At 48.3% G+C, this 25,952-nt stretch overlaps 2 protein-coding genes across 3 annotated transcripts in view; one reads left to right on the top strand and one right to left on the bottom strand.

Moving 5' to 3' along the window:
• KRCC1 (lysine rich coiled-coil 1) overlaps window positions 1-25,952 on the bottom strand; it is a 60,302-nt gene that overhangs the window by 14,720 nt on the left and 19,630 nt on the right. The window contains exon 1 of one of the 2 annotated variants that reach the window (XM_083145315.1): window positions 13,099-13,337. The exons of the other annotated variant lie outside the window; for it this stretch is intronic. Within the exon in view, the coding sequence (XP_083001441.1) occupies window positions 13,099-13,231 (133 nt within the window). The 5' untranslated portion in view covers window positions 13,232-13,337. Of the gene's footprint in view, window positions 1-13,098; window positions 13,338-25,952 lie in introns of those variants that run through there. 2 annotated transcript variants of the gene reach the window in all.
• Window positions 13,386-25,952, top strand: part of SMYD1 (SET and MYND domain containing 1) — a 42,703-nt gene continuing 30,136 nt past the window's right edge. Inside the window, exon 1 of the mRNA XM_083145335.1 lies at window positions 13,386-13,518. The gene's annotated coding sequence lies outside the window, so the exon portion shown is untranslated. The remainder of the gene's footprint in view (window positions 13,519-25,952) is intronic.

Here is a 25,952-nt window from a genome sequence, read left to right as displayed (position 1 = left end):
GGTTGAGCCCTAGCGCTGCAGTGTCCTCCTACCACTTGTGTCTGGTAGTAATGACTGGTTGATCCCTAGCACTGCAGTGTTCTCCTACCACTTGTGTCTGGTAGTGATGACTGGTTGATCCCTAGCACTGCAGTGTTCTCCTACCACTTGTGTCTGGTAGTGATGACTGGTTGATCCCTAGCACTGCAGTGTTCTCCTACCACTTGTGTCTGGTAGTGATGACTGGTTGATCCCTAGCACTTGTTCTCCTACCACTTGTGTCTGGTAGTGATGACTGGTTGATCCCTAGCACTGCAGTGTTCTCCTACCACTTGTGTCTGGTAGTGATGACTGGTTGATCCCTAGCACTGCAGTGTTCTCCTACCACTTGTGCCTGGTAGTGATGACTGGTTGATCCCTAGCGCTGCAGTGTTCTCCTACCACTTGTGTCTGGTAGTGATGACTGGTTGATCCCTAGCACTTGTTCTCCTACCACTTGTGTCTGGTAGTGATGACTGGTTGATCCCTAGTACTTGTTCTCCTACCACTTGTGTCTGGTAGTGATGACTGGTTGATCCCTAGCACTTGTTCTCCTACCGCTTGTGTCTGGTAGTGATGACTGGTTGATCCCTAGCACTTGTTCTCCTACCACTTGTGTCTGTGTGCGCATTTACATTAGAAGTTGAGAATCGCATACACACAGGTGACATCACATAAACACTTCACATTAAAAGGCGTATGTTTTATTTTAAGCAATTGATGGTTTTTCTGTACAATAGTCCCCAATTCAATCAAGTTTCTGAATAGACTCTGTAGTAAACAAGTCTCTACACAACCGAACGGGAGAGAAAACATTCGATGGTCGCTCACGCTATCGCAAGATTTCTCCACATTCGGAGCCTGGACTGACTGTCCAGCACCCACAATCTGCCACTTTATCTGCCCACCCCAAGTAGGCATCGAAACGCCCACAGGGCATGCCCAAAAAATGCTGAGCATTCCTCTGCTACCGCCCCATGCCCGTCCCTCCTGGAGCAAAAGGCCCGGCAAGTGTGAAACTCGATGAAGCCGTTTGCTTCCGTGGAGTGTGCATGTGCAAACCCAAAAATTGGCCAGGGGAGCGAATTCGACCCACTATGAGCTGGTCTGCAGACTTAAATCCACACACCACTCCTGCTGGTCGGGGTCTTCTTGTAACGGTGATATCCATCCATGGGTGACGGACTATCACCCATTGTCTCAGTTCACCCTCTGTCCCAAATGGATTATATATAGATGTGTCCTCATCAGTGGCGGCTCCGGAAGTGGGGCTGCAGCACAGTACAAAATTCAAATAGGGGAGCCACACCAACTGCCTTTCCAAACTGACTCCCTGGCAGTTGGTGTTGCTGCCCTATTTGAATTTTGGAGTGTGCTGCAGCCCCACCTCTGTAGCCGCCACTGGTCCTCATACATCTAGCCTTAATAAGCCAGGCAGCGGGAGATGCCTGGTGGGAGTGATCCAGCAGTTTGCGAGCGACTCTGCTAAGGTTGGGCCTTTTCCTTTGTTGAAAATACGGCTTATTTGCATATTGTCCATGTGGTTGTATCTGCATACAAAAGGCTACATTACAATGAGTTCCTGGAAAGACCTGGAAAGCAGCATATCGTATGCAGATACAGCTGCACACAGAGTAATGGCATGCCTCATATTTTAATCAGAGAAGGCTGATTGTGCATCTAATATGCAGAGTGCACGATGCTAATAAGACGCATAAGAGATGTGCATCTAATATGCAGAGTGCACGATGCTAATAAGACGCATAAGAGAAATGCAGAGAATTCAAAACCACACTCACTACGACTGTTACGTGATTACAGAAAAGATGGGAGGGGACACATCCATCTGTTCCATCCTTGATCACCCACCATCTAATCCATTTCAAAGCTACTATAATGATCATTTATCCGCGCCACAAAGAGTTCACACCTCCATATACTGGAGATGGAGTAAACGACTACATCACACGATGAGCAAATGGAAAATCCGTTAGATAGTAGCAAGACATACTGATGAATGAGCTAAACCCTGCACACATGTGGGGACTTGTGCTGCTGAACGATCTAGTTAGCACAGATCGCTCAGCGCACATCGCCACTACACACATAGCAATGTGTGCGGATCTTGACTGCATGTGTTAAAGATCTGAATGGGACTGCGCATCTCCATCGCTATGGGGTGTACACGCAGAGCCATCAGTGTTTCATTTCTAAGCGATTGAAGGATAGGACACAAACCACGTCAGTCACTGCCCAGGTGCAACCAATAGGCTCTGAGCTGGGGAAGGAGAATGGGCACATCCAACATGTTTACTTATATTGTTATTAAGCGACCTCCTACCCAAACATCACTGGTTATACCAGTGATGGCTAACCTTGGCACTCCAGCTGTTGTTGAACTACACATCCCAGCATGCCCTGCTACAGTTTTACTATTTGGCCATGCTAAAACTGATGCAGGGCATGCTGGGATGTGTAGTTTAACAACAGCAGGAGTGTCAAGGTTAGCCATCACTGGTTTATGTACCAGTCAATTCCCTCAAATCTGATCTACCTTTTTCAAACTCAGTAACGGTGATCTCTGCAGCCACAAGGCCCTATCACTATCATTGGACATTTGTGGAGGTCTCATTTGCCTATATAGCAATGGACACATTATGTAGATGTACTAAGACGAGGGTTGGCAAAGCAGCAGACCAATTCTAAAACATAAAGGAATAAATACGGAGTCTGGATGGTTTAGCCATTTCTATTGCGGTTTTAAATCCACCGGTCAAAGCCGGTTGAAAGTTGTCTTTATAGCAACGGCACTTCAACCTGCCCTCCGCACCGCTTTATATTGCCCCGTACTCGCTCGAGAGGGCGAGAAGAAACTAGTTCACAGCTACAGTGTATATGTCCGCAGTTACCTCACAGCTAACCTTAAAGTTTGTTTTTCCACATCATTAATAACACCCTCAAACACCCCACTCGTTCATTTTAAAACTCACAATAGTTTTTTGCGGACAAAGGACAGTCCATGCCAAAGCAGGGAGAATAATTTAAATCAGGGTAAGTCCGATTGTATCAATTGCCATTGTCCTAATTACCACCGGGATCCACAGACTAGCTACGGGCAAAAAGTAAGATATTTGAATGCATATTTTTTTACACCCATCTACCATCAACCTTGTTTGATCTCAGTAACAAAATAAACTACAAAATGAATTGATCCACCCGTGACCACTATTACCCCTTTCACACCGGCCACCTGGCAATTACTCATTTTTGAGAGATCATTTTGTCAGGTTCAGCCGGACCCCATTCACACCACCTGCAAATTACTGGGTTAAAGCTTTTTCAACCCAGGATTTTCGGTGGCGTGAAAGGTTCACCACGGGTCTTAAATCCCAGTACTCCGACCCTGGTCAAGAGCAGGGTCGAAGTGCCGGGATTTAAGACCCTTGTTGACCCCTTCACACCACCAAAAATTCCGGGTTTTTCAGCAAATTACTAGGTTAAAAAGCTTTGACTCGTTAATTTGCTTCTTGGTGTGAAAGGGGTATAACAGGATCTGCTCTATAACAGGAGAGAGCGAAGCATAACGGGAGAGGAGGGGACCTTCCCAGTCAATAGGATTCTCAGAGCTGGTCCTCTAAATGAAACACAGACTTAAATTAAATCCAGCAGTTAGTATTTAGGGCTATAGTCAATTTTTTGCATGTATTTTTATATATAAGTTTTCAAAGATAAGTTTATAAAAAAAAAAATTAATTTTTTTTTTTTTTTTAAATAAAACGGACTATTATGATGGAACCTGGCCTTTAAAGATGGCCATACACTTGTCCGATTTGGTAACTTTTCACCAGATACCAACGGATCAGTCCGAGAAATCAGGGGGAAAAGTGGCCAAATGGGATGCGTGGAAACCGGACCACCTCCGTCACCTGTGAAGCTCCCAGGCGGTTCAAGGGAATTCTTACGAGACTTCTCCCTACAACAGTTTGGGGCCTTTAGACACTTGGGCACAAAACCCCTCCTCTAACCACAGTTCCAGTTCTAAGCTCTGCGCCATACTGATCACAACTATGCTCCAGAGCTAAGCTAAACCTGGCCTTGGAACTAGGACCTCACAAAAGAGCACCAGCAGGACCCTAGCTTGTTCTCTGCACTTATACCATAGTCAGTGATGCTGAGGCACTTTTCCCATGCATTAACCAAGACTCTACTACAATGGGAGCTCTGCTGAGCATGCCAAGGAAACATTGGCACAATCCTGGATTTAATGTAGTGCAGCTGCCCCTTCTACATCTTGCTTCTTTTTCCTGGTTTGGTTCTAGTCATTATGATATCACAATGCACATTAAGGTGATTAAACTACTGTTGTTAACAAATCACGTGGCAGAGGGGGATGTGAATTCCTTGGGGAACGATTAATATGGACGCAGTATACACAAGTGCTGTGCGATAAGATGCCAATATTGCAGGAGACGTCTGTGTGTTAATAGACACCTCTTGCAAGTTTCTGTGATCTGCTGCCGCCTTCGAAGACGCAGCATCAGATCATCTGAGAATGGATCGATCATCTGAGGAACCCCCAGGTTACCAGGATGGACAATGTATTGCCTGGGGCAAGGAAGGCCTACAAAATGAGGCTTATATGCCCTCATTTTGTAAAGCGGTGCCCATTGCCTCCCTGGTCACCCCCCCTCTCAAACAACGGCAGCATATTGAGAACATGGCCATTCCACACATGTGCAGGAGTTCCGCACAGTCCACCTGCTAGTGTAGTAGTATGCAAACCATCGGGCTTGTGTACTACTCTAAATTAGGCACTAGGACAGCAACAGAGTGCCCAGGATGGTTACCTCACACCCTGTTAAATGTATTTCGGTACTTCTTTACTTTCACGGCGCCAGCATGGCGCCGCGCGTCAGAGTCCCCTTGCGGGGCTCGCTTCGCTCGCCCACGCTGCGGGCTCGGTGGCTCGCTACGCTAATTAAAATCAACTCCATGCCAACATGGATAGTGAAGGTATGAACTATCCATGTTGGCATGGCGTTAACTCCATTTATTTAACTTAATTAGTGGCGAGCGTAACCCGGAAGTACGCGCGGCGCCATGCTGGCGCCGTGAAAGTAAAGAAGTACCTGTATTTCTCCTTATGTACCTCACCTACTCTAAGGAATGCTTTATTTTATTTAAATAAAACATAGTCAGTAAGTAATAGGAGAGAAGGTATTGCCATTGGTGTGTAAGCCAGTAACAATCACCATCGACAGCACCATTGCTTGCACCCATCAATGCTCATAACTGTTGGGGGGAATGACAGGCTGTGAGCCAATCAGTGCAGGAGAATAAAACGTAGCATCCTAAGGGGCATACACACATAAGGATGTGTGGTTAGCCATCTAGGGCAGGTGATGGTGTCTAGATCACCCATACACATGTAACGATGTGTGCTAAACTAGATAAGTGGAATAGCCTCCCATCAGAGGTGGTAGAGGCAAATGCAGTAGAGCTATTTAAACATGCTTGGGATAGGCATATTGATATCCTTACAAAGAAATAAGGATCAAATATGGTTTGAGGTAACATGTTTAAAAAAAGGGGCAGACTAGATGGTCCAAGTGGTTCTTATCTGCCGTCACATTATATAGAAGCAATCTGTGCAAACTCAGTGTTTTGGATGCACTCGCTAGGCGATTGGACTAGATTTTCACTACATGCAGTAAGCTGGCGATGGCGGGACTGCACATCGCCACAGGGTGTAAACACGGAGTGATTTGTTCCCAATATCTAAGCAATCGAGACATATCACTTACAAAATAGCCAAAAATTGTCCCGTGTGAATGCCCTTACAAAAATCAATGGGCATATGGTTATGTCAACACTATTAAGCTCGACATGACTAAGGTCAAATGGTCAACACAAGCATTAGGTCAATAGTGGGAAGGTATCTTTTTTTACAGATGGAGCGCACTCCATCCAGCTGGGGTCTGGCAGCCGGATCGCCAACCACCGGAAGAGGATGCGCACGAGTCCACTTACAACAGAGCTCCCTGCCGCTCGATCCCACCTCCCCGCTCCCCCCTAACCCTGCCCGTCAACCTGAAGTGGAGACGGGCAGGGTTCGCGTCCCCCGCAGTCCGGAAACGGACACGCGAGCGATGGAGTGCCATCTCGCCAGCCGGGGCATTCTGGCGAGCACCGACGCTGGCTGAGAGGCACTCCATCTGTACATGTGCCAACAGGTTGTATTTCATGCCCTACCACCCACTAAGGCATGGAGGGATAATAGAATAGTGTGCCGAGCGTATCCAGGCACCGTGCTCGAAGCATGGTGAGCACAGCAGCACTGTAGACCTTCAGTGGTCAAGCCAATGCATGTCTACCTTTATTTTCATTGACCCAATAACCCATCAATGTAGAACGACAAGTGGATCGTTGTCAAACATCAAAGGCCATGCCCATAGGAAACTAAACTTAGCAGCATTCCTGAAGTCCCAAATTGCTCCGTTTACGGCACAGGGAAGTAGGATTACATAGAGGTTATTAGAACAGTGCATTCACGCTTCTCACCCATTCTCCTAAAGGTTGATGACCACCCCAATCAAGACATAGCCAACCCAGGCGCTCCAAACAGGGAACGCCGATATAAATAGCTTCTGTGGAACGCCTACTGTAAATGGTAATTTTATAAGCAGTAAAGCCAGTTCTCTGAGCAGTGTATGAGAACATGATTACATGACCTACATACTGCTACAGAAAATGTAATGCATGTAGGAGTCAGAGGACGGGGAATACTAAAGAGATCTCCCTGTGATAGCAGCTCGGTGGGTGACAGTTTAAACATACCCCATCTGCCAGGAACCATCACAGTGGTTTCCAGTATGAAGTGCTATTAATGTACAGGTTTGCCAGGCACATCATGCACAGTCTGGTCTGTTTCAGTGCTGCGATACAGAACAGTCTGTGCTAGAAGCATCAGAGAGACACCCCAGACAGGAATGAGGAAATGCATAGGTTTCGGAATGTGTAAGGAGCTAGAATGATCATTTAAGTACAAGCCTAGCAAATCACTGTGTCCAGCAATGTTGAATACATGCTCATATACATGATGGTCAGTGGGTGGGTAGGAGGGGGCTGGTTCCATGTTTGTTGGTAGGTATACATTTATTGAGCAAAATATTTTAAAGAACTCCCTGAGACTTACAATAAAAATTAAATGAATTCTGCAGGGTCCCTCTCTAGCTGTTGTGAAACTACACATCCCAGCATGCCTTGCCATAGTTTTAGCATTCCCTAATAGCAACACTGTAGCAAGGCATGATGGGACTTGTAGTTTTACAAAAGCTGGAGGGATATAGTTTGGACAGGTCTGCTCTAGACTTTACTAATACCAAAATCCTGGCGGGTGCGGGCTTGAGTTAGGCTATGGGTCGAGGGTTGTTAGGGAAGAAGGGTTAGGCACTAGCAAGGAGGGTTGGGGGGGGGGGGGGCACCATTGGGAAGGTGAGCATACTTACCACAATGCGATGGGATTCTCTCCTTAGAGATGCAGGCGACTGTATTCCGACCGCCGACATCCATATGTATTCTGTTCACACAGTAGCTGCATCTTTGGGTACAGCTCCTGTCCAAAAATATGCTAATTTAGCAGGAGCTGTCTTGTGTAAGAACACGCCTCCTTCTGCTTGTGCGATCCACTGTTATACGCGAAAACCAAGCATCGGATTATCTATGTAAACATTGCCTATTGGAGTAATACTTCGGTTACTAAGGATGTCCGGCCAGATTATTAGACAAAGGGCAGAAAATACGTGGCAGGAGACGCCGGCCTTGGCATGCTTACAGACATCAACCATATGGTGAACTGCATCTGCCCATGCGCAGATCAGGAACCATTGGCTATGTATACAAATATTAGCATGCCCTGGGAAGTAGCTCTGCCCTCAGTCATGTGACCTGGAAATTTGCCAGATCTAGCATACTGGTAAATCCTGGTCTCAGTCATGTGACCCTGGCCAGGTACCGGGATGCGTTGGGTCAACCACTGAAGGATGCATGGCTAAGGTCAACACAAGCATTAGGTCAACAGGAGCTAACATGCGGCATTTCATGCCCTTCCATCCACTACGGCAGGGGTGGCCAAACCTGTCCTAAAGATCTACCAACGGTGCATGTTTTCTACGCAACCTGTGGATCTATAGTAGGAATGAATGCAGCAGGTTTTAAAATGTGACAGTTAGTAATGACTGCAGCTGTGCACCAGCTAGATAACCTGGAAAACGTGGACCGTTGGTAGATCTCGAGGACCGGTTTGGCCAGCCCTGCACTACGGCATAGTGCAAGAATACACTTTGATGGTTTCCATGTTGCCATTCGGGACAAAAACGGGAAAACCTCGTGTTAACCTCATTGTCGACCTGTCAACCTCAGCCATGTCAATCTATATCATGTTTCAACCTAAGCCATGTCGACCCAATGCATGTCAACCTAATATGGGTCCACCCAATGACCAATACCCCAGGGGCCCGGGACTTATTCCAGGTTGCTGCGTATACATGTGCTATAATCCGGGATTTCGCTTCTAGTGTGAAAGGGGTAGTGGTATGGCTGTGGAAAACCCCCCGAAACACAAGAGTCATACCCCATTCAGACCTGCACCCTGACAATTGCCCGGCATTTTGAGTGCCGGGTGCAGTCTGACCCCCATTCACACATAATGTAGCAGCAAATTACCGGGTTAACAACCCGGTAATTTGTGTAGTGTGTAAGGGTCAACTCGGTTCATACATCCCAGGTTGACGACCCTGGTAAAGAGCAGGGTTATTGACCCAGGATATAAGACCCGGTATGACCCTTTCACACTACACAAACTACCGGGTAGAAATACTTCACCCGGTAATTTGCGTTATGGGGGATATTCCTTTCCGACAGCCGTGACCCTGACCACTTTCGTTTTGCTCGACCGCATCCCAGGTGGAATTCAATGTCCCGCCTGGCGATCAGCGAAAAGGGGGCATGGCTGTGGATTGCCGAGATTCGGCCATGATCGCGACAATTCACGGCCGTTATCGACAAAACGGGCCCAACAGCTTTTAAGAGCCAGGTCCGTTCTGTTCTTCCTCTTCAATGCTAACGGGCAAGACAGCATTGAATAGGTGCCCGTCACTATTTCCCTCGTCGCAAATAGCGGCGGGGATTTAATACCCCCCCTATGTCTGAAAGGGGTAGGACAGCCCACCTCTGGATGGCTGAATACAGGAATCACTGCGAATCAGAAAAAACTGTATCTTAACTTAAACACCATGCAAATAACTTTACAGTCTACGCTATAATTGTTCATGTATGGCCTGCCAAGTGCACACAAAACAACCTCTATAATAGTATTTTCCGTGTTTAGGTGGGATACACGTGTAGCTGCCTGTTATACTCTGACTCCTCATTGGTGGAGATCGTGTATCTAGGGCTGCATATATCCATTCACAAGGAAGTGTACCATACAGTACAACATGGAACGTTTATTAGTGAAAGTTGTGTGATGTCATTTAGCCTAAACATTAGAAACGTCAGAAAAAAAAAAAACATCTTCATAAAATAGGACACCTAATATATGTCCCATCTCCCCACGCTGGTAATCCACACCACCCCTCTACTCAAGGCTTGCCATTTATGCCTTTAATCTGGGACATCTGTAATTTACACCCGTCCTGTGGCTGACTGAAAGCAGGATTGAATTTATCCAGCCACATAACCAGTGTAAAGGCCCCCATACACTAGCCGATTTTGGTCAGATTTCGGCCAGATCAGTCGGATCTGGCCGAAATCGTAACAAAATCGGCTATTTTTGATGTGCCCTCAGATCCGATGCGCGGTTCCGTGTGCATCGGATCTGCGTCGGGTGGTCGGACCTGCTGCACGTCCGACCACCCGACTTGGGACCTAGTGGGGCGGCGCGGCGGTGGAGGGAGCAGGGGGGCTGGGGACGCTGCGGGGGACACAGGCGGCATAGAGCCGTGCAGGGGGAGCCGGGAGCTGTCAGTACTGAATAAAAAAAAAAAAGCCCATACAATGAATGGGTGGCCTGTGATTGGCTGAGCACTCTCTCAGCCAGTCAGCAATTGGCTGAGAGCGCTCAGCCAATCACAGGCTGCCCATTCATTGTATAGGCTTTTTTTTCTAGCACTGACAGCTCCCGGCTCCCTCTGCCCGGCTCTATGCCGCCTGTGTCCCCCGCAGCGTCCCCAGCCCCCCCTGCTCCCACCAGCAGCCCTGCTCTGTAGCCCCCCCCCCCCCCGGGTTTTTTACATGTGATAAATCGAGACGATTTATCACATGTAAAAAAATGGCACATCAAGTGCCAATCTAATCAAGCTCCCCCGGGGAGCAGCGGGGGGAAGCTCAGGGGGAAGTCGAGGGCGCCAAGTCGCCCTAGTGTATGGGGGCCTTTACTCATAGGTGACCCAAATTAGAGGGGTATCAAGTCAAGCCTAGAGGTGGCCATACATCTACAGATCGATTGTCAGATTGGGCTGATTGGAACAAAAACCTGGTAGTATCTGAATGGCAGTTTGGCAGTTTTCCAGCACTTTAAAGCAAATGGTCAACTGTCATTTGCTCCCATCCATTACCAGGATTTTGTTCCAACCAGCCCAATCTGACAATCGATCTGTAGAGTATGGTTGGCTTAAGGAGCTAAAAAGTTGGTCCTCAGCATCCCAAACAGCTCCAGGTTTCCCGGTCAACCGCAGGTGCACAGGTGTAGTCATTACTCAGTGACATTTAGAAAGTTCTACAGGTGGAGCTAATGATTTCCCTTGCAATTCTGCGCCGATACCTGGAAAGCATGCACTGTTTGGGGTCCAGAGGACCAAGTTTGAGAATCTGTGCCCTATAGATGTGCGTACATGTGTTACAACTGTTACTATAGCGCCTGGAAATGTTGAAATGCCCCCGAACAGCAAATAATAAAACAAAAAAAAAGTTCAAAGTCGTTACCTTCACTTTGCTTGGAAATGTAAAGACGGTCTATTGCAGCTATGATGATGTTAGGCTACAGTAGGTCGATACAGTGTGAGAATGCGGTTAGTGAATACATCGACCAAGTATGACTGAAATCCGATTGGATTGCAGCTACCCTGACAATGTCACTGGCTATCACAAATTGTCTGTTGGCCGCAGTAACGGGCATGTTCACAAGTTGGGCAGCGATCTTTGCGAAGGCTGTTGAGTCGGTACACAAAACCTTCAAGTCTGACAGCTCTAAAGATGCATACACACAAGGGATGGCCATTCTGCAACTGCCCTTCGATAGTGCTAAGCAATGGCTGACCATCGATATTTTTACATATCGATGGTCATCCAATGTGTTTGATTGATTGGCATGCAGGCCAATCAAAACACGGGAATGGGGCTTGTCGGGGGGCGGAGCTATGCACCATCTGGTTCTCCCCCCTCGATGGCAAAAGTATCGACATCGGCCATGAACCATCGATGATTTCGAATCATCGATGGTTGTTGGCCATCCCTAGTACACACTGGCTGATATATAGATGCGTATGAGTGATATATCTCTTAACGGCTTTGTTCACAGATCTATCACGTTAGCTATGCAACACAGACGATGTCCGATATTTCTAAAGATATATCAGTGCATCATAGTCTGTGTGTGTGTATGGGCAATCCACCAACCGCCCCTACAGCTGCACCTGGTACAAATATGCCCGCCCATTTGTGATGTCAGACCCAACAGATCATTCAGCGTATATGGAGAACATGAGGTCTGATACGTCTGCAGATATATCTACTGGTACGTACCCAGCTTAATGGTAAGAGTCTTGACATACCAACTCTACAGCTCTGATCCCAACAAACAAGATGCAAAAGGAAATTATATGAATCACTTTCCTAGGATAAACACAGAAATACAGCAGGAATAGCCCGTGGTCATAAACACAGCAGTGTGTACTGTAGGGTAAGACCCCCCAGAAAACATGCCCTATGTACACTTTCCCAATAGGAACTTGGTATATTTTAATCTCACAGTAAAAGGGGAGAAGTCACCATTATTATACCCTGTATCAGGGATGGGGAACCTGTGGCGGTCCAGCTGTTGTGAACAACACATCCCAGCATACACTGCAACAGTTTTACTATTGCCAAATAGCAAAACTGTAGCAGGGAATGCCGGGATGTGTAGTTCAATAACAGCTGGATGGCTGAAGGTTCCCCATCCCATCCAGCAGAGGGACTCCCCAATCCCAAAAATAATGTGGGCTCCATCATCTTAGCAAAGGTTCAAATTCCTTAAAAGGATGCAAGGTGAAAGGGGAGCATACACAGCTGGGGAAGACAGGATATACAAGACACGGAGTCTCCTATTTCCATGTTATAAATCCCTCCAGTGATATCCGAGGATGCCCAGTCTATATATTGTATATACAACCTGCCAATTCGATTTCATACAGGTATGAGGCTGGGGTTACAATATAGTTATACGGGAAAGGACATGAATGGGGCTATGAAGAGTCCACAGATCTATAGGTAAGTTTACAATTCTATCCCTTTAAAACGTGATGGACTACACAGGTTCTATGGCTGATTAATGCCTGGTCAAATGCAGGCTAGAAGTGATCCAGCCCCAGAACCTGTGTTATTCATGTGTGCCCAAATTTAAAGGGATAGTATGGTAAGCCGATCTATGGAAGGTCTGTGGGACCGTCAGAGCCAACGTGTGGCTCTCTAGCTGCTGCCTGCTGGGGGAACTGCAAGTCCCAGGGCTGCCTGCTGGGGGAACTGCAAGTCCCAGGGCTGCCTGCTGGGGGAACTGCAAGTCCCAGGGCTGCCTACTGGGGAAATTGAAAGTCCCAGGGCTGCCTGCTGGGCAACTGCACGTCCCAGCGCAGCCTTGGCTGCTGGGGGAACGGCTAGGCACCCTTGGGGCATGCAGCTGCACAGCCAGCAGCTACCAGGGATGGGCATCTGGGGGCACTACTCCCAGCAGCAGCCGCCATGCCCGGCGCTCAGCCCCTCCCCGGTGGTGTCTGGGCCCGGTGTATATGCGTGTACGGCAGGCTGGGGCTCACTCACACTCACCTGTCTGGCAGGGGATGATATTGAGGGCACTACTACTAATTTTACCCCCCGCCATGGGCACGCTACAGGAGGGGCTGCTGCTCTGTGTTATACTCTCCGCTAGCTGCGGGATGATCGCACCCTCCGACGCCATGTTACAGGCGGAATTCAACAACTCCCCCACCCTCAGAGAGCGAGGACGCTGATCATTGTGGCGTCGCGCCCGTGACGTGCGCGCCGCTGCTCTCCAGTCCGAAGACGTTCAGGCTCGCTCCCAGCGTCCCGTGCGGCCAAGTGTGCACGGACGGCGGCTGGATGGCTGGCTGGAGAAGCCGCCTGCGCGCATGAGTGGGCGCCATCTTACTTCAGGGCAACTTCTGCCCACACAGCAGCATAGCATTGCTCAAGGAACTTTCTGCTATCGAAAACAACACAAAACGGGTAATATTGGGTACCTTGAAAAAGAAAGTGAACTATATTACATATCCACCTATATATTAATATTTATAAAGGATCTCTAGGATTTCACCCCCTCTATGGGGTAAATTTACTAGGATGGGAGTTCTATTGAAGATGGGATGATAATGGCCATAGCGACCAATCAGATTCTAGTTCTTATTTAGCACCTTCTAAATCTAAAAGACAATAGATCTGATTAATAACTATGGGCAACATCCCATATAGAACGCCCATCTTAGTAAATGTACCCATATATATGCTGATTTGTTATGCCACGGCACTCAAAGTGATCTGTCCCACCCTCCTGCATCATTACCATTACAAAACACTGCCTTTGCGTTGCTAATCCCATTTATTTATTGGTACATATGCGATTAGTAACAATGGCACAATGGCACTGCTAATGGTTGGTATTGCACCTCTGTGGTCCTTCCTGCCCGTAAAGTTACCCCTGTACCATATAATGCTTGTCTCCTGCTAATTATTGTCTTACACAGCTTTATCTCCACGTCTACCGACTCCAAAATGGTTTGCAGAGAGGGCTATAGAGAGAGAGAGAGATAACAGAGAGAGAGAGATAACAGGGAGAGAGAGATAACGTACCATCCAATCAGCATCTAACTGTCATGTTACAGTTTGGATTTAAAAATGACAGGAACTAGTTGTTTGGTACTGTATCTCCTCCCACTTTATCTCTCTCCAACGCATAGTAAATAGACTAATTGTCATTCAACTTCTTGTACCGGACTACTACTATGTCACCCAATAAAGGACATATCTATATATAAATATATACAAGGCTAACTACTCCTCAACTCTATGAGGTGAACTACCACTAGGGGTCACTTGACGGGCCAAATTACTCCTTTGTGCGCTAAACGATGTCATAACAGAAAGTGAAAGCAATTTTGCAGGGACAAACTTGCTGAATATAGAGATAGGGAGCTTTGAAGACGGGTATGGGTCATTAGGTCAACCAAACTAAGGTCGAAATGCCTTAGGTCGACCACTGAAGGTCGACAGGATGACACATGAAAAGGGTTGACATGGCTTTAGGTCAACAGGGACATTAGGTTAACACAAGTATTAGGTCAACATTGAGAAGGTTCACAGTCAAAAGGTTGACATGGGTTTTTGATGTTTTTTGGCCCAAATGTGAACACAGTCGACATGGGCACTGAAGAAGTGTACCGCCAACCCTAGCATGGCTTGCTGCGCTCGCTATGCTTCAGGCACGGCGCCGCGTTACACTCGGCACACTATTTTATCCTCCCTCCACGCCCTGGTGGATGGTAGGGCATGAAATACAGCCTGTCGACACATGATGGCTCAAAAAAAATCGTGAAAAACTCATGTCGACGTTTTGACTGTCGACCTTCGGAATGTCAACTTAATGCTTGTGTCGACCTATTGACCGTATACCGTGGAGACAGAGATTGGAGGTTGGAGCATATAGGGACTGTGGAGGGGTAAAAACTGGCATTTATGGGAATGTGGTTGGTATGGAATCATTAAATGATGGGGGAAATGTACTGAACGTCGTTTGCTAGTTTTGCCCGGATTGTAGAATTTTCCAAATGGGATGGAATACAGAGTCCATCCATTAAAAGGATACACATCATTAGATGTACTAAGCGGCAAACCCATCACGAAAAAGTATAAATAATTGAGTTTCGCAGCCTTTGCGAGTCCACCAAACCCTGCCTTGCGAATGGTTGTCTGCCGGCACCCATTCGCAAGCACGATTCGCACGCAGGGTATGAGAATGGATGATACACAGTAACATCCATTTGCAGGCCAGGGGGATGCACCCACATCTTTCGATGGTCGTCGACCATCGAAAGATGTGCAAGGTGCACGCATATGTAAGGTTGCTCTGAGCAACCGTACATATGCATGCACGCTGGGAAGGAAATGGGCAGGCCGCTGACGGTGATCCGGTGATGTCAGCTGCCCGCACCCGCGTCATAGCCTCATTAGCATGGCCTCGTTCTCATGGGAATGCTCATATGCTAATGGGCCGTCCCACACCCCTCTCTGCCGCCGGCCCGCTGTCCTGGATGTGTGCACATGCGCAGAAATACAACATCTGTCCACGTGCGAACGCTGCCCTGAATAAGGTTTTGAGTGTTATGCATACACACAAAAATTCTATGCCACTTATATTGGCCATCAAAGGCTATTAGGTTGGTAAGGCTGTGCCAATCTTTTACTAACAGCTGCCATTAACCAGGTTTGCTGTGCTGGGATTACAGAAAGGCACATATGCCTATTGTGAGCTATTTTTGGGCGATTACATCTGTGTTGAAGGCTCTGGAAGTGAGTGAAGTTGAGCTTCAGATAAAGCAGGAATCCGGCTGCTGCAGCGTCCACTTAGTGCTATTAATATTGTTTTCTGTTCCTAAAAACATTTCTGCCTCTGCCGCAATTTCGCAACTCTGTAGTACCGGCACATCTAGCAGGCAGACTGATATGCTTATTTCCAAGTCCCAGTGCTTTTGCTGATCTGTAACACAGGTGATGCCAAACATGTATTAACCCTTTGCGGTGCCATGTGCATTTGTCAAAATAGGTATGAAAATTGCCAAGCAAACCTTTTCATTCATCATAATGACCTGTAATGAATAACTTATATAGGAAATATCATCTTTTTTTACCCAACATTTTTATTTGAATTTATATAACAAATGTGAGTGACACTGGCATTATCTATCTATCTATTTATCTATCTATCTATCTATCTATCTATCTATCTATCTATTAAAAAATATTTTTCTTTCAATATATTCATTAAAGAATTCCTTACATATGCTCCCAGATATTATTGGAGGTCAAGCAAAGTTCTACTCTCAAAATCATAACTTCCACAGAAAAGCGGAAGCACCGTCATACCCCTTTTCCATCTGCAAGCCGGGTCCCACCCAGGATTTTGTACCCGGCTACACCCTGGGTGCGACCCGGCTTGCAAACCCATTCACACTAGAGTCCCCACTCGGCATAATGCCGGGTGGGTGATGTCATCGGGAGGTGGGGTCGGGGAGGCGCTGGGAGATGAAAGCATCTCCCACCGCCGGCTTTTGCACTGTAGTGAAGGGGACCCGGGTCGCATCGACCCCAGTTACCTCTTTACACTACACAGTGACCCAGGTTGAACCCGTGTTCAACCCTGGTCGCTACCTGGGTAGAAATGCCGGGTCTCATGACCTGGGTTATTTCTACAGGGAGCGTTTCCACCTGCCTAAAATCCCGGGTTTTGCGCGTTCCCGTACAAAAACCCGGGATATTTAGGCTAGTGGAAAAGGGGTATCAGTTGGGGACACTTTAGGATGCATCTTTTCTGTGCTATTGTGGACACTTCGGATGTTAGCGCTTAGCAGCCTGGGGAGACAGCTGTAAATCTGCGCGGTCTTTAACTTGGCTCCAAAGCAGAATGTAAACACATAATACCTGAGACGTATTGCCGCCGCTGCCGCTGCTGCTGCTGCATTCTTTCCAAGGTTTATTTCAAAGCAACAATGTTTACTGATGATGATATTAAACAGACAAAGAAAATGAACCTCGCAGCCTAGTCACACAGAACTCTGGAATCATGCCGGAATCCAAATAGACACAACTGTGCTAAATATATCCCGTTAATGTATAGGGGAATAAATGACGCTCCTGATATTGGCCCTCATTCACATACCTCCCAACTGTCGCGATTACAGCGGGACAGTCCCGATTTTTGTGTCCTGTCCCGCTGTCCCACCCAGAGCAGGCATTGTCCCGCTGCGGGGGGTGGCAGTTGGGAGACCCCCCAATCTAATAGAATAGACGCTGTGTGCATGCGCACAGCGTCTATTCTCGTATGAAAATGAGGTTGCGGCTAATTAGCATAAGCCATGCCCTCATTTGCATACGCCACACCCCCTTTCCGGACGCTCGTCCCTATTTCATCAGCACAGAAGTTGGGAGGTATGCATTCAGGTTCCCTCTCTCCCCTGCGCGTTTGCACAGGGGAGTGATGTTTCATGACTGAGCATGCGCATAAACATTTATGGGCATGTGCAGCCGCATTGTGCGAACGCAGGCGTGCCCATGCCAGCCCCCAATTCGCCAATCTCTGTGCAGGGTAAGAGTAAGTCATGGTTGCCGACTTCCTGGCTGCCCAAGGTCATGCCCCCTGCCGTGTAATGCCGGTATATCAGAGAGAGATTTACCAATGCTTGGAGACAGGTGAAGTGGGGGGAGGGGGGGATAACGAATGCCCTCTATTCAGATTTGAAGGTATGCTGTTTGTCATAAGGACAGATATATAGCAGACGCTTTCCAGGCCTTTTGGTTTGAGCTATTGGGGTTATTCAGACCTGATCGCACAACTGCAAATTTGCAGGCTGGGCGATTATCGATAGGCTGCGCATGCCGTACACATAGCGAGCATATGTGAGGCCACCCTGGGATAAAATCCTGCAAATGTTTTCATCGCTGACCAAGCTGATAGACAGGAAGGCCGCGTTTGGGGGTGGTAACTGGCCGTATTCCGGGAGTGTCAGGGAAAATACAGGCGTGCCCAGGCTTTAAGGTAGGCTTGCCTACTCTACCGGAATGGCCGGGAGCCTCCCGAAAATCGGGTCCGCCTCCCGGCCCCCTGGAGGGTGGGCAAGTCTCTTGCATTCTGGTAATTGCCCCCGCCCCCCCCTTGCCCGCTGGTTTAATTACCTGAAATAGTGGGTCCGCGGAGAGGGGGCGGGGCTAAAATGTCTCGATCGCTGCATTTCACGGCCAAGTAATATCAGCCTTGCTCCCGCCCGCCCCCCCCCCCCCCCCCCCCTGACGTGTTGCCTCTCCAGGATTCTCCCGGACAGGTGAAATTGAAAGTAGGCAAGTATGCTTTGAGGGGAAGTCATGTGACGTCAACTCCCGCCCCCGAACCAGTTTTTATTACTGCCTCTGAGTAGGATCTGGGCTACACACAGACTGCGCACACTGTGCACAGCATTTATGCACAGGGGGACTCCCAACTGCCCCCCCCCCCCCCCCCTGCTCCCACGGGACATTGCCACCCCCAGGTGGGATGTGGGCATAATGGGGGGGGGGGGGGGGGGCGCCGAAAAATTTGCGGTGGGGGGGCGCACATTAAGTAGTTACGCCACTGCCCGCACTGCTAGATGCTGTGAGCATGCTCATGTCCTTTATTCAGTGATCACAGACTTCCACGGCTGGGACAACGGGACGGTGTCCAATTAGCAGGACTGACTGGCTGTAATCGGGACAGATGGGTGGTATGGATACTATACCGTATTTGGGTATGTGTTATATAGATAATGCTAGTATCAGGAGATTTGTCTGACTGACACTTTCATATTTGCAACCTACGTTAAAATATTTGTTCCTGACCTGGGTGTACAAAACACCCAGGGGGGGGGTGAGTCAGAAGACCGACTGTGCCCCTTACTAAAAGAAAAAAAAAAAAAATAAAAAAAAAAAAAATATTTGTTCCTGGATGATCCCACTATAATATCTGCGTTCATGTTGGGCACCCAATGTCTTGACCCAGCACTGGCTTGCACACAATAACTATAAGAAGTAATATGGAAAGCCGGAGAACTTTCCTGAATGCCGTAGACCAGAGGTTCCCAATCTTTTTTGATTCACGGCACCCTAGAGAATCAGAATTTTTTTCACGGCACCCCTAGGTCCAAAATTTTTTTATTAGATTGGGTTTATATGCGATTCTTAGAGGCAGTTATGTGGTAAAGGGCAGGATTTGCTTCTGTTTGTACACATTCTATGATTGGCAGCCACCAGCACTGGCTTTGCTCCTAAATAATTAACCATTAATAGTTTGAGTTGGTCCTGGACCACCAAGCCGCGGCACCCCTGCATGTGTCCCGAGGCACCCCAGGGAGCCACGGCACACAGTTTGGGAACCACTGCCGTAGACACTTCTGTAGGGTTATTCGCTTACACAGCCATCTATTTTAAGCTGCTCTGCAGTACAGGGACTCTGCTGGCCAGTTCCAGATCCCCAGCGCCTATCTCTGCTTGTGTTACACGATCCCTCATTGGAGCTGCCTAATGAAACAGCTGCAACAATAGTCTTGTCCCCTTTATAATTTCTCATTAGAAGCACAGGGACACATTGGACAGAAACAAGGGACAGTACGGTATCTCCCACACACGTTCAGCTGTTGTCACTTTGATGGGGCCGAGCAACTGGTTTCCATAAATAGAAAGTAGATAACAAGTTTCGCAGAACCCAAGTGTAAATGGAATATTGTAGTATATCATTGTGGGTCCGCTTTGTGAGACTTGCCAGTGCATACAGTCATGTAATAGCAGTTAAACTCATTAGGAGGTTCTTGAGCCTGGTAGAGGGTGAGTGTGGTCTGTCAGTGGGGAAAGTGCACCCACCTCTGAGCTGTGGGACAGGCAGTGAAGGGTGGGGGGTGGTGATCTTCCTTTTATAGGACTGTTCGTAGTGGGAATGCGAGGGTGCTGAAATAGCAGACGTGACTGGGACTTGGGACGGCAGTTAACAGCCAGGCTGACTTCAGTCTTGTACAGCTCTGGGATAGGAAAGGCTGCAGAGATGGAGAACGTGGAGATGTTCAACTCCGAAGGCAAGGGACGGGGCCTGAGGGCCACCAGGGATCTCTGGGCTGGAGACGTTATCTTTGCAGAACCTGCCTACTCCGCCGTGGTGTTTGACAAGTAAGTTGTGTGTGTGTGTAGCATCCCTGCAGAGGGTTCTCTATAACGTTTTCCCTTTACGGCGCTGCAGACACTTTGTGGCGCCTTATAAATAAAAGATAATAATAATATCTTCCATAAGTTGTATATGGCAGTAGGTGACCTAGCAATGTGGCCTATGAAGGTTAACAGCTGAGCCTGTCACAAGAACTTGGGTGTGACATATGTCTGTGTGAATGAGTATCACAACCGTGTTCTATATGTGGGCATAGGAAGATTCTGGAGAACCCTGAGGAAGGGAACAATAGCGGTGAACAATCCATGAGCAGGGGTGTTGTGGTGTGTGTGTGTGTGTGTGGTAGTCACATGCTATTGTACAGTAGGTATACCATTGATTGATCCTTTGTGGGAGTTCCATTGAATCTGATTGTTATGGGCAGCATCGGATCTTCAATAGAACTCCCATCTTAGTAGATTCACCCATTTCATTGCAGTATAAATACTTATTCATGCAGTGACTGGGATGATCCTTTGTCATTGTATAACCTCCTGTACGTACATAGCACTCATTCGCTGTGTGATCTCACAGTGGGCCCTATTCTAGTTCACTCTTTCTGACAAAATCCTTCTTAGATGGATAAAACCATGTGCACTGCAGGGGGTCAGATGTAAAATGTGCAGAGATAATTAGATTTGGGTGAGTTATTTTGTTTCTGTGCAGGGTAAATACTGGCTGCTTTATTTTTCCACTGCAATATAGATCTCACTTTGAAGTAAAACCCCACCCAAATCTCATTCTCTCTTCACAAGTATCATCTGCCCCACCTGCAGTGCACATGGTTTTGAAGAAGGATTTTGTCAGAAAGAGTGAACGAGAATAAGGCCCTTTATGCCAGTACACCGAGCTTCTGCTGTTCTCATGGAATGTTGAAGCTTAAGGCAGGGCTGCCTGGATTGGCAAGGAGGGTCTTGGAAATCGTGTCCCCGGAAAGGTGGGCAAACCTCCTGAATTCCACCGAGCCCACCCATTCACCGCCTCATCCTGTCCTTTAAATACCCCGGCTGGATGCACTGAGCTTCAAAAGTGATAAAATGGAGAGTGTGACATGGCAGGTAGGAGCTGATTGGCTGTCTGTTTCTCACTCTCCATTTTATCACTTTTGAAGCTTAGTGCATCTGGCCCAGAGAGCGGCCATTTTGTGGCAAGTGACCATAGGCTTACTGAAGGAATGGGATATTAGTTGTCCATGCTATGGATGTGTACGCAGTTGCGGGCAGCAGCAAAGGCTCCGATGGGAGCGGTTGTTGCAGTGGGAGTTATTCAGATCTGATCGCACATCTGTGAGTTTTGCATCATCTGGTGCCCATGGACCCCCTGCGGAGGAGGGGCTGTGGGAGCCTGCCGCTATTCCAGGGGACTTGTCCATTTTTATGGGGGACAGGGTGAGAGAATCAGGATGAGAGAATAGGATGAGAGAATCAGAAAGTGAGAGATTTGGTAAGAAATCTCGAGTTATTTTTAAAGCGGCAATCATTTTCACATCAAACTGGTTTTGCAGTGTAAATGATTGCCGCTTTAAAAAGACTTTCTGATTCTCTCATCCTATTACATTTCACCCTAGGGGTTTGACTCTTACTGGCCACACTGAGGGTGTACATTTGACTTTTTCGTATAGAGTGTCAGCAAATTTACTGGCAGCTCGTATTCCTAGCGATGTACTTTGTGATATGTTTCTTGAGACTTGAATATAATATCTGTGATTGGCTTGTTCATAGCTGCGTCTCTCTGCAGCTGCTGCTTTTACTAACAAACTCCGTTCAAGGGTCCTATGTGGTCCAAGTGACATACCTCCCAAATTTCAGTCACAATGAAGAGGGACATTTGCGCGTGCCAAATTTGGGGGCGTGGCCTGATGTAAAGGGGGCCTGTAATTTGCATCAATCCGCAAGCCCACGCCCCCGTTTTGACACTGTGGGGGCATGGCCCAGAGGCTCTGTGAGCTTTTATCCATGCCCCTAGCCCATCTGGCTGCGGGAATAGAAGCTGCGCACATCAAATATGAATGAGTGGTGGCGATCGGCGATAGATGAGCGCAGCTACACCTATCAAGCTATCTCGCCCAAAATGTATACTAGGGGGTACAGTTATTAGGGTGGGAGTTCTATTGAAGATGAGATGTTGCCCATAGCAACCAATCCATTGTTATGTCCCCTGTCTGTATGTATGAGTTCTCTAGAGATAATGTACACAGCTGACCATATGCTAGTTTTAAATAACCTGTTTGCTGACCTTAGGTGCTGTGAGGCTGACATTGAAACTGTATCGGTTTTGTATGGGATGACCATAAGTTATCATGTACTGTATCACAGGCCCAAGTGGGCCGGATTATGCCTTTGGGGGCCCGGGTCACTTTAGACAGGGGGTCCCCTCCCACTTGTCATTGCTGGCCGCAAATTGCACGGAAGAATATTACACTGTCAAAACACAGAGTAAAGGCAATTGGTCAATGGGTAACTGCGGGATTAATATATATATATATATGTATATATACTAGGTGATTCATCGCGCCCTACGGGCGCTCTTCACACCGTCGTAAGGGGCTGCGCCCCCTAAATTTGTGAACATTTGCATATGAGAAATATGGTTAGAATTGTATGAAAGATGCCTGTATTGCAACTTAGGTGTCCGCGAATCGCGGGAGGGGGGGTCGCGGAGGGTGCCGCGAATTGCAGGAGGGGGGGTCGTGGGGGGTGCCGCGAATTGCAGGATGGGGGGGGGGGGTTGTGGGGGGGTGGATGCTGCGAATCGCAGGAGGGGAGGGATTGCAGAGAATCGCGGGAGGGGGGTCGCGGGGTGGGTTGCCGCAAATCGCAGGAGGGGGGTTACGGGGGCGGGGGTTGCGGCGAATCATGGTGGGGGGGTGGCGGGGGATGTGCCGTGAATCACGGGAGGGGGGGTCACGGGGTGGGGTGCCGCGAATCGCGGGAGGGGGGTCGCAGGGGGGGTGCCGCCAATCGTGCAAGGGGGGGTCGCGGGGGGTTTCTTTTTGCCGCGAATCGCGGGAGGGAGGTCGCGGGGGGGTGTTTTTTCCGCGAATCGGGGGGGGGGGTCAGGGGGGAGGGTTTACAGCGATTCGCGGGAGGGGGGGTCGCGGGGTGGTGGTTATGCCGCGAATTGCGGGAGGGGTCGTGGGGGGGTTCTTTTTGCAGCGAATCGCGGGAGGGGGGGTCGCGGGGGTGTTTTTGCTGCGAATCGCGGTAGGGGGGGTCGCGGGGGAGCGGGTATTTTTGCCGCAAATCGCGGGAGGGGGGGGGGAGGTTTTGCCGCAAATCGCGGGAGGGGGGCGCTCACCTGGTGGCTGTGGAGTAGCAGTGCTGGGCAACATGGGTAGGCAGTGGGTGTCTGGCACTGTCTGTGGGCTCACTGGGCTGGTTCTCTGTCACATACCTCCCAACATGACCCTCTCCAGGAGGGACACAATGCTCTGTTTCTAGACTTCCCCTTAATGTATGATTGCCATCACCTGCTTTAAACAGGTTAATTTCTCAGAAAGGTGTTCAGCACAGATGAAGGCAATCACACATTAAGAGGAAAGTCCAGGAACAGAGCGTTATAGACACAGACACCCACTTTGAGTGACAGATGTAGCCAAATATATAGTATATATATATATATATATATATATATATATATATATATATATACACATACATACATACCACATGAAAAGCCTGTGTTTGGCACCTTACTCTGTAGGACTGTAAAAGACCCTCCCATGATGAGGCCACTGCTGCTGGTTTACTCCATGGGCCTGAGAACCATGTGATGAGCTTGACCAATCAGAGCTCAGCACAAGCCTCTCAGCCTTTGACCTCTTGCACAAAGTCTCATGGGACTTAGTCAACTCCCAGTAATGCACTGCACACTTGTGCAGTCAGTGTGCCTTGGCTCCCGTTGCTCAGCACCAATAATCATTGTCACAATGGCAGATAGGTGACGCTGCAGCACAACCCCACTCCCACGCACAAAACCTTTCGCTAAAATACATGCCAACCACAGGGGGCCCCTAGCTAGGGGGGGGACCAGAGGTACTGACCCTCTGAGCCCCGAGTTAATTGATGCCACTGTGTTGTTGGCATCAAAAGTCTTGCCATGTATAGCCCACCCTGCACCGATGTTTATTGTTTAATGAAGATTAAGTAATGAGCAGAAATTATTAAAGGAACATTAATTGTGAATGGGGAAGAAGGGGGGGAATCCTACTCACTCGGTGCAAGCCGGGCGATGTTTGGGGTTTGTGCATGCGCATATATGTGCATGTGAACCCCCCACAGCAAACGCCTTTGGCGAATTTCACACTCATTTGCTCAATAGTGGGTGGGAAGGGGGTGGGCAGGACAGGAAGCAGGGTAACGCCCAGAGTTTTATGCCTGGGGCAGGCGGCTGACCTCACGTGACCTCAGTGCCCATCCTGAAATTTTCGAGAACCATATTCCTGAAAAGTCCTCCAGGCTGACTTTTCTTTACGAACAGTGGAAAAATCATTCGATGGCAAGTGACCATCAAATGATTTCTCCTCCTTACAGCCACATGCAAGTGGACGTGTAAGCGTACACATTCACTTGGCGTTGCGGCATTTACCTGTCTAGCAAAGAGGTTTGAGGGGCCTGGGGGGGGCGCCACCTACTCCAGGTTTCCCGACCACCCACCCACGTGGGTGGGTTTGACGGGCCCCTCCAAAAATGGCCGCCGACTTCAGGGAGACAATCACTAGAGGTACTGCCATACCTCTAGTGTCTGTCAAAGGATAACAGCAGCCCACTGCTACCTGGAAGTGCGGATTCTCCTGTGCAATGAACATGTAGCCTCCCCTGTGGCAAAAAAAACCATATCACTCCCTTTGGCAACAAGCATGTAACACCCCCTTCCCCCCCATCCAACAGCAATTATCATGTACCACTCCGTAGCAATGATCATGTATTTTCCCCTAGCAATGAGCATGTAACGTTCCCCCTGGCAACGAGCATGTAAATCCCCCCTGAGCAACAAGCATGTAATCCCCCATGGCAACGAGAATGAAACGAGCATGTAGGTAAGCGGCATTTATGTGGTATAATATGTAATGGGCATTACAATGTGTGGTATAATGTGTAATGGGCATTACGGTGTGTGGTATAATGTGTAATGGGCATTACGGTGTGTGGTATTATGTTTAAAGGGTATTATAGTGTTTGGCATTATGTTTAATGGGCATTAAAATGTGTGGCATTATGTTTAATTGGCATAACCGTGTGTAGCATTATGTGTAATGGGCATATCAGTGTGTAGCATTTTGTGTGGTGGGCATTACGGTGTGTGGCATTATGTTTAATGGGCATTACAGTGTAAATTTTTGCAGCGCGCCATCGGCATGCACGGGACCTGATTCTGGTCCACACACAATGCTGCGAACTTCACATCATTGCGTGTGGATTAAACGCTGCCCACCACTCGCACAACCGTCCCACCACCCATCGCTCGACGAGTTCCCCACATGGCTACGGATGGATGTTTTGCATAAACATCCATTCGCAGCATTGGCTGCAGGGAACAAATCATTCGATGGTTGCCGACCATCGAAGGATTTGGAAGGTGCGCGCAAAACTAAGACACTCTCTGGTGTCTTAGCTTTGTGTGTTCCCTGTACGTGAAGAGGACGGGCAGCTGAAATCCGGTTATGTCAGCTGCCCGCCCCTGGAAGCCG

Source organism: Crinia signifera, chromosome 1, assembly GCF_055691185.1.
Source record: "Crinia signifera chromosome 1, ASM5569118v1, whole genome shotgun sequence".
NCBI lineage: Eukaryota > Metazoa > Chordata > Amphibia > Anura > Myobatrachidae > Crinia > Crinia signifera.
Note: the sequence above shows the minus strand (reverse complement) of the source record. Positions and strands in the feature narration are given on the sequence as shown.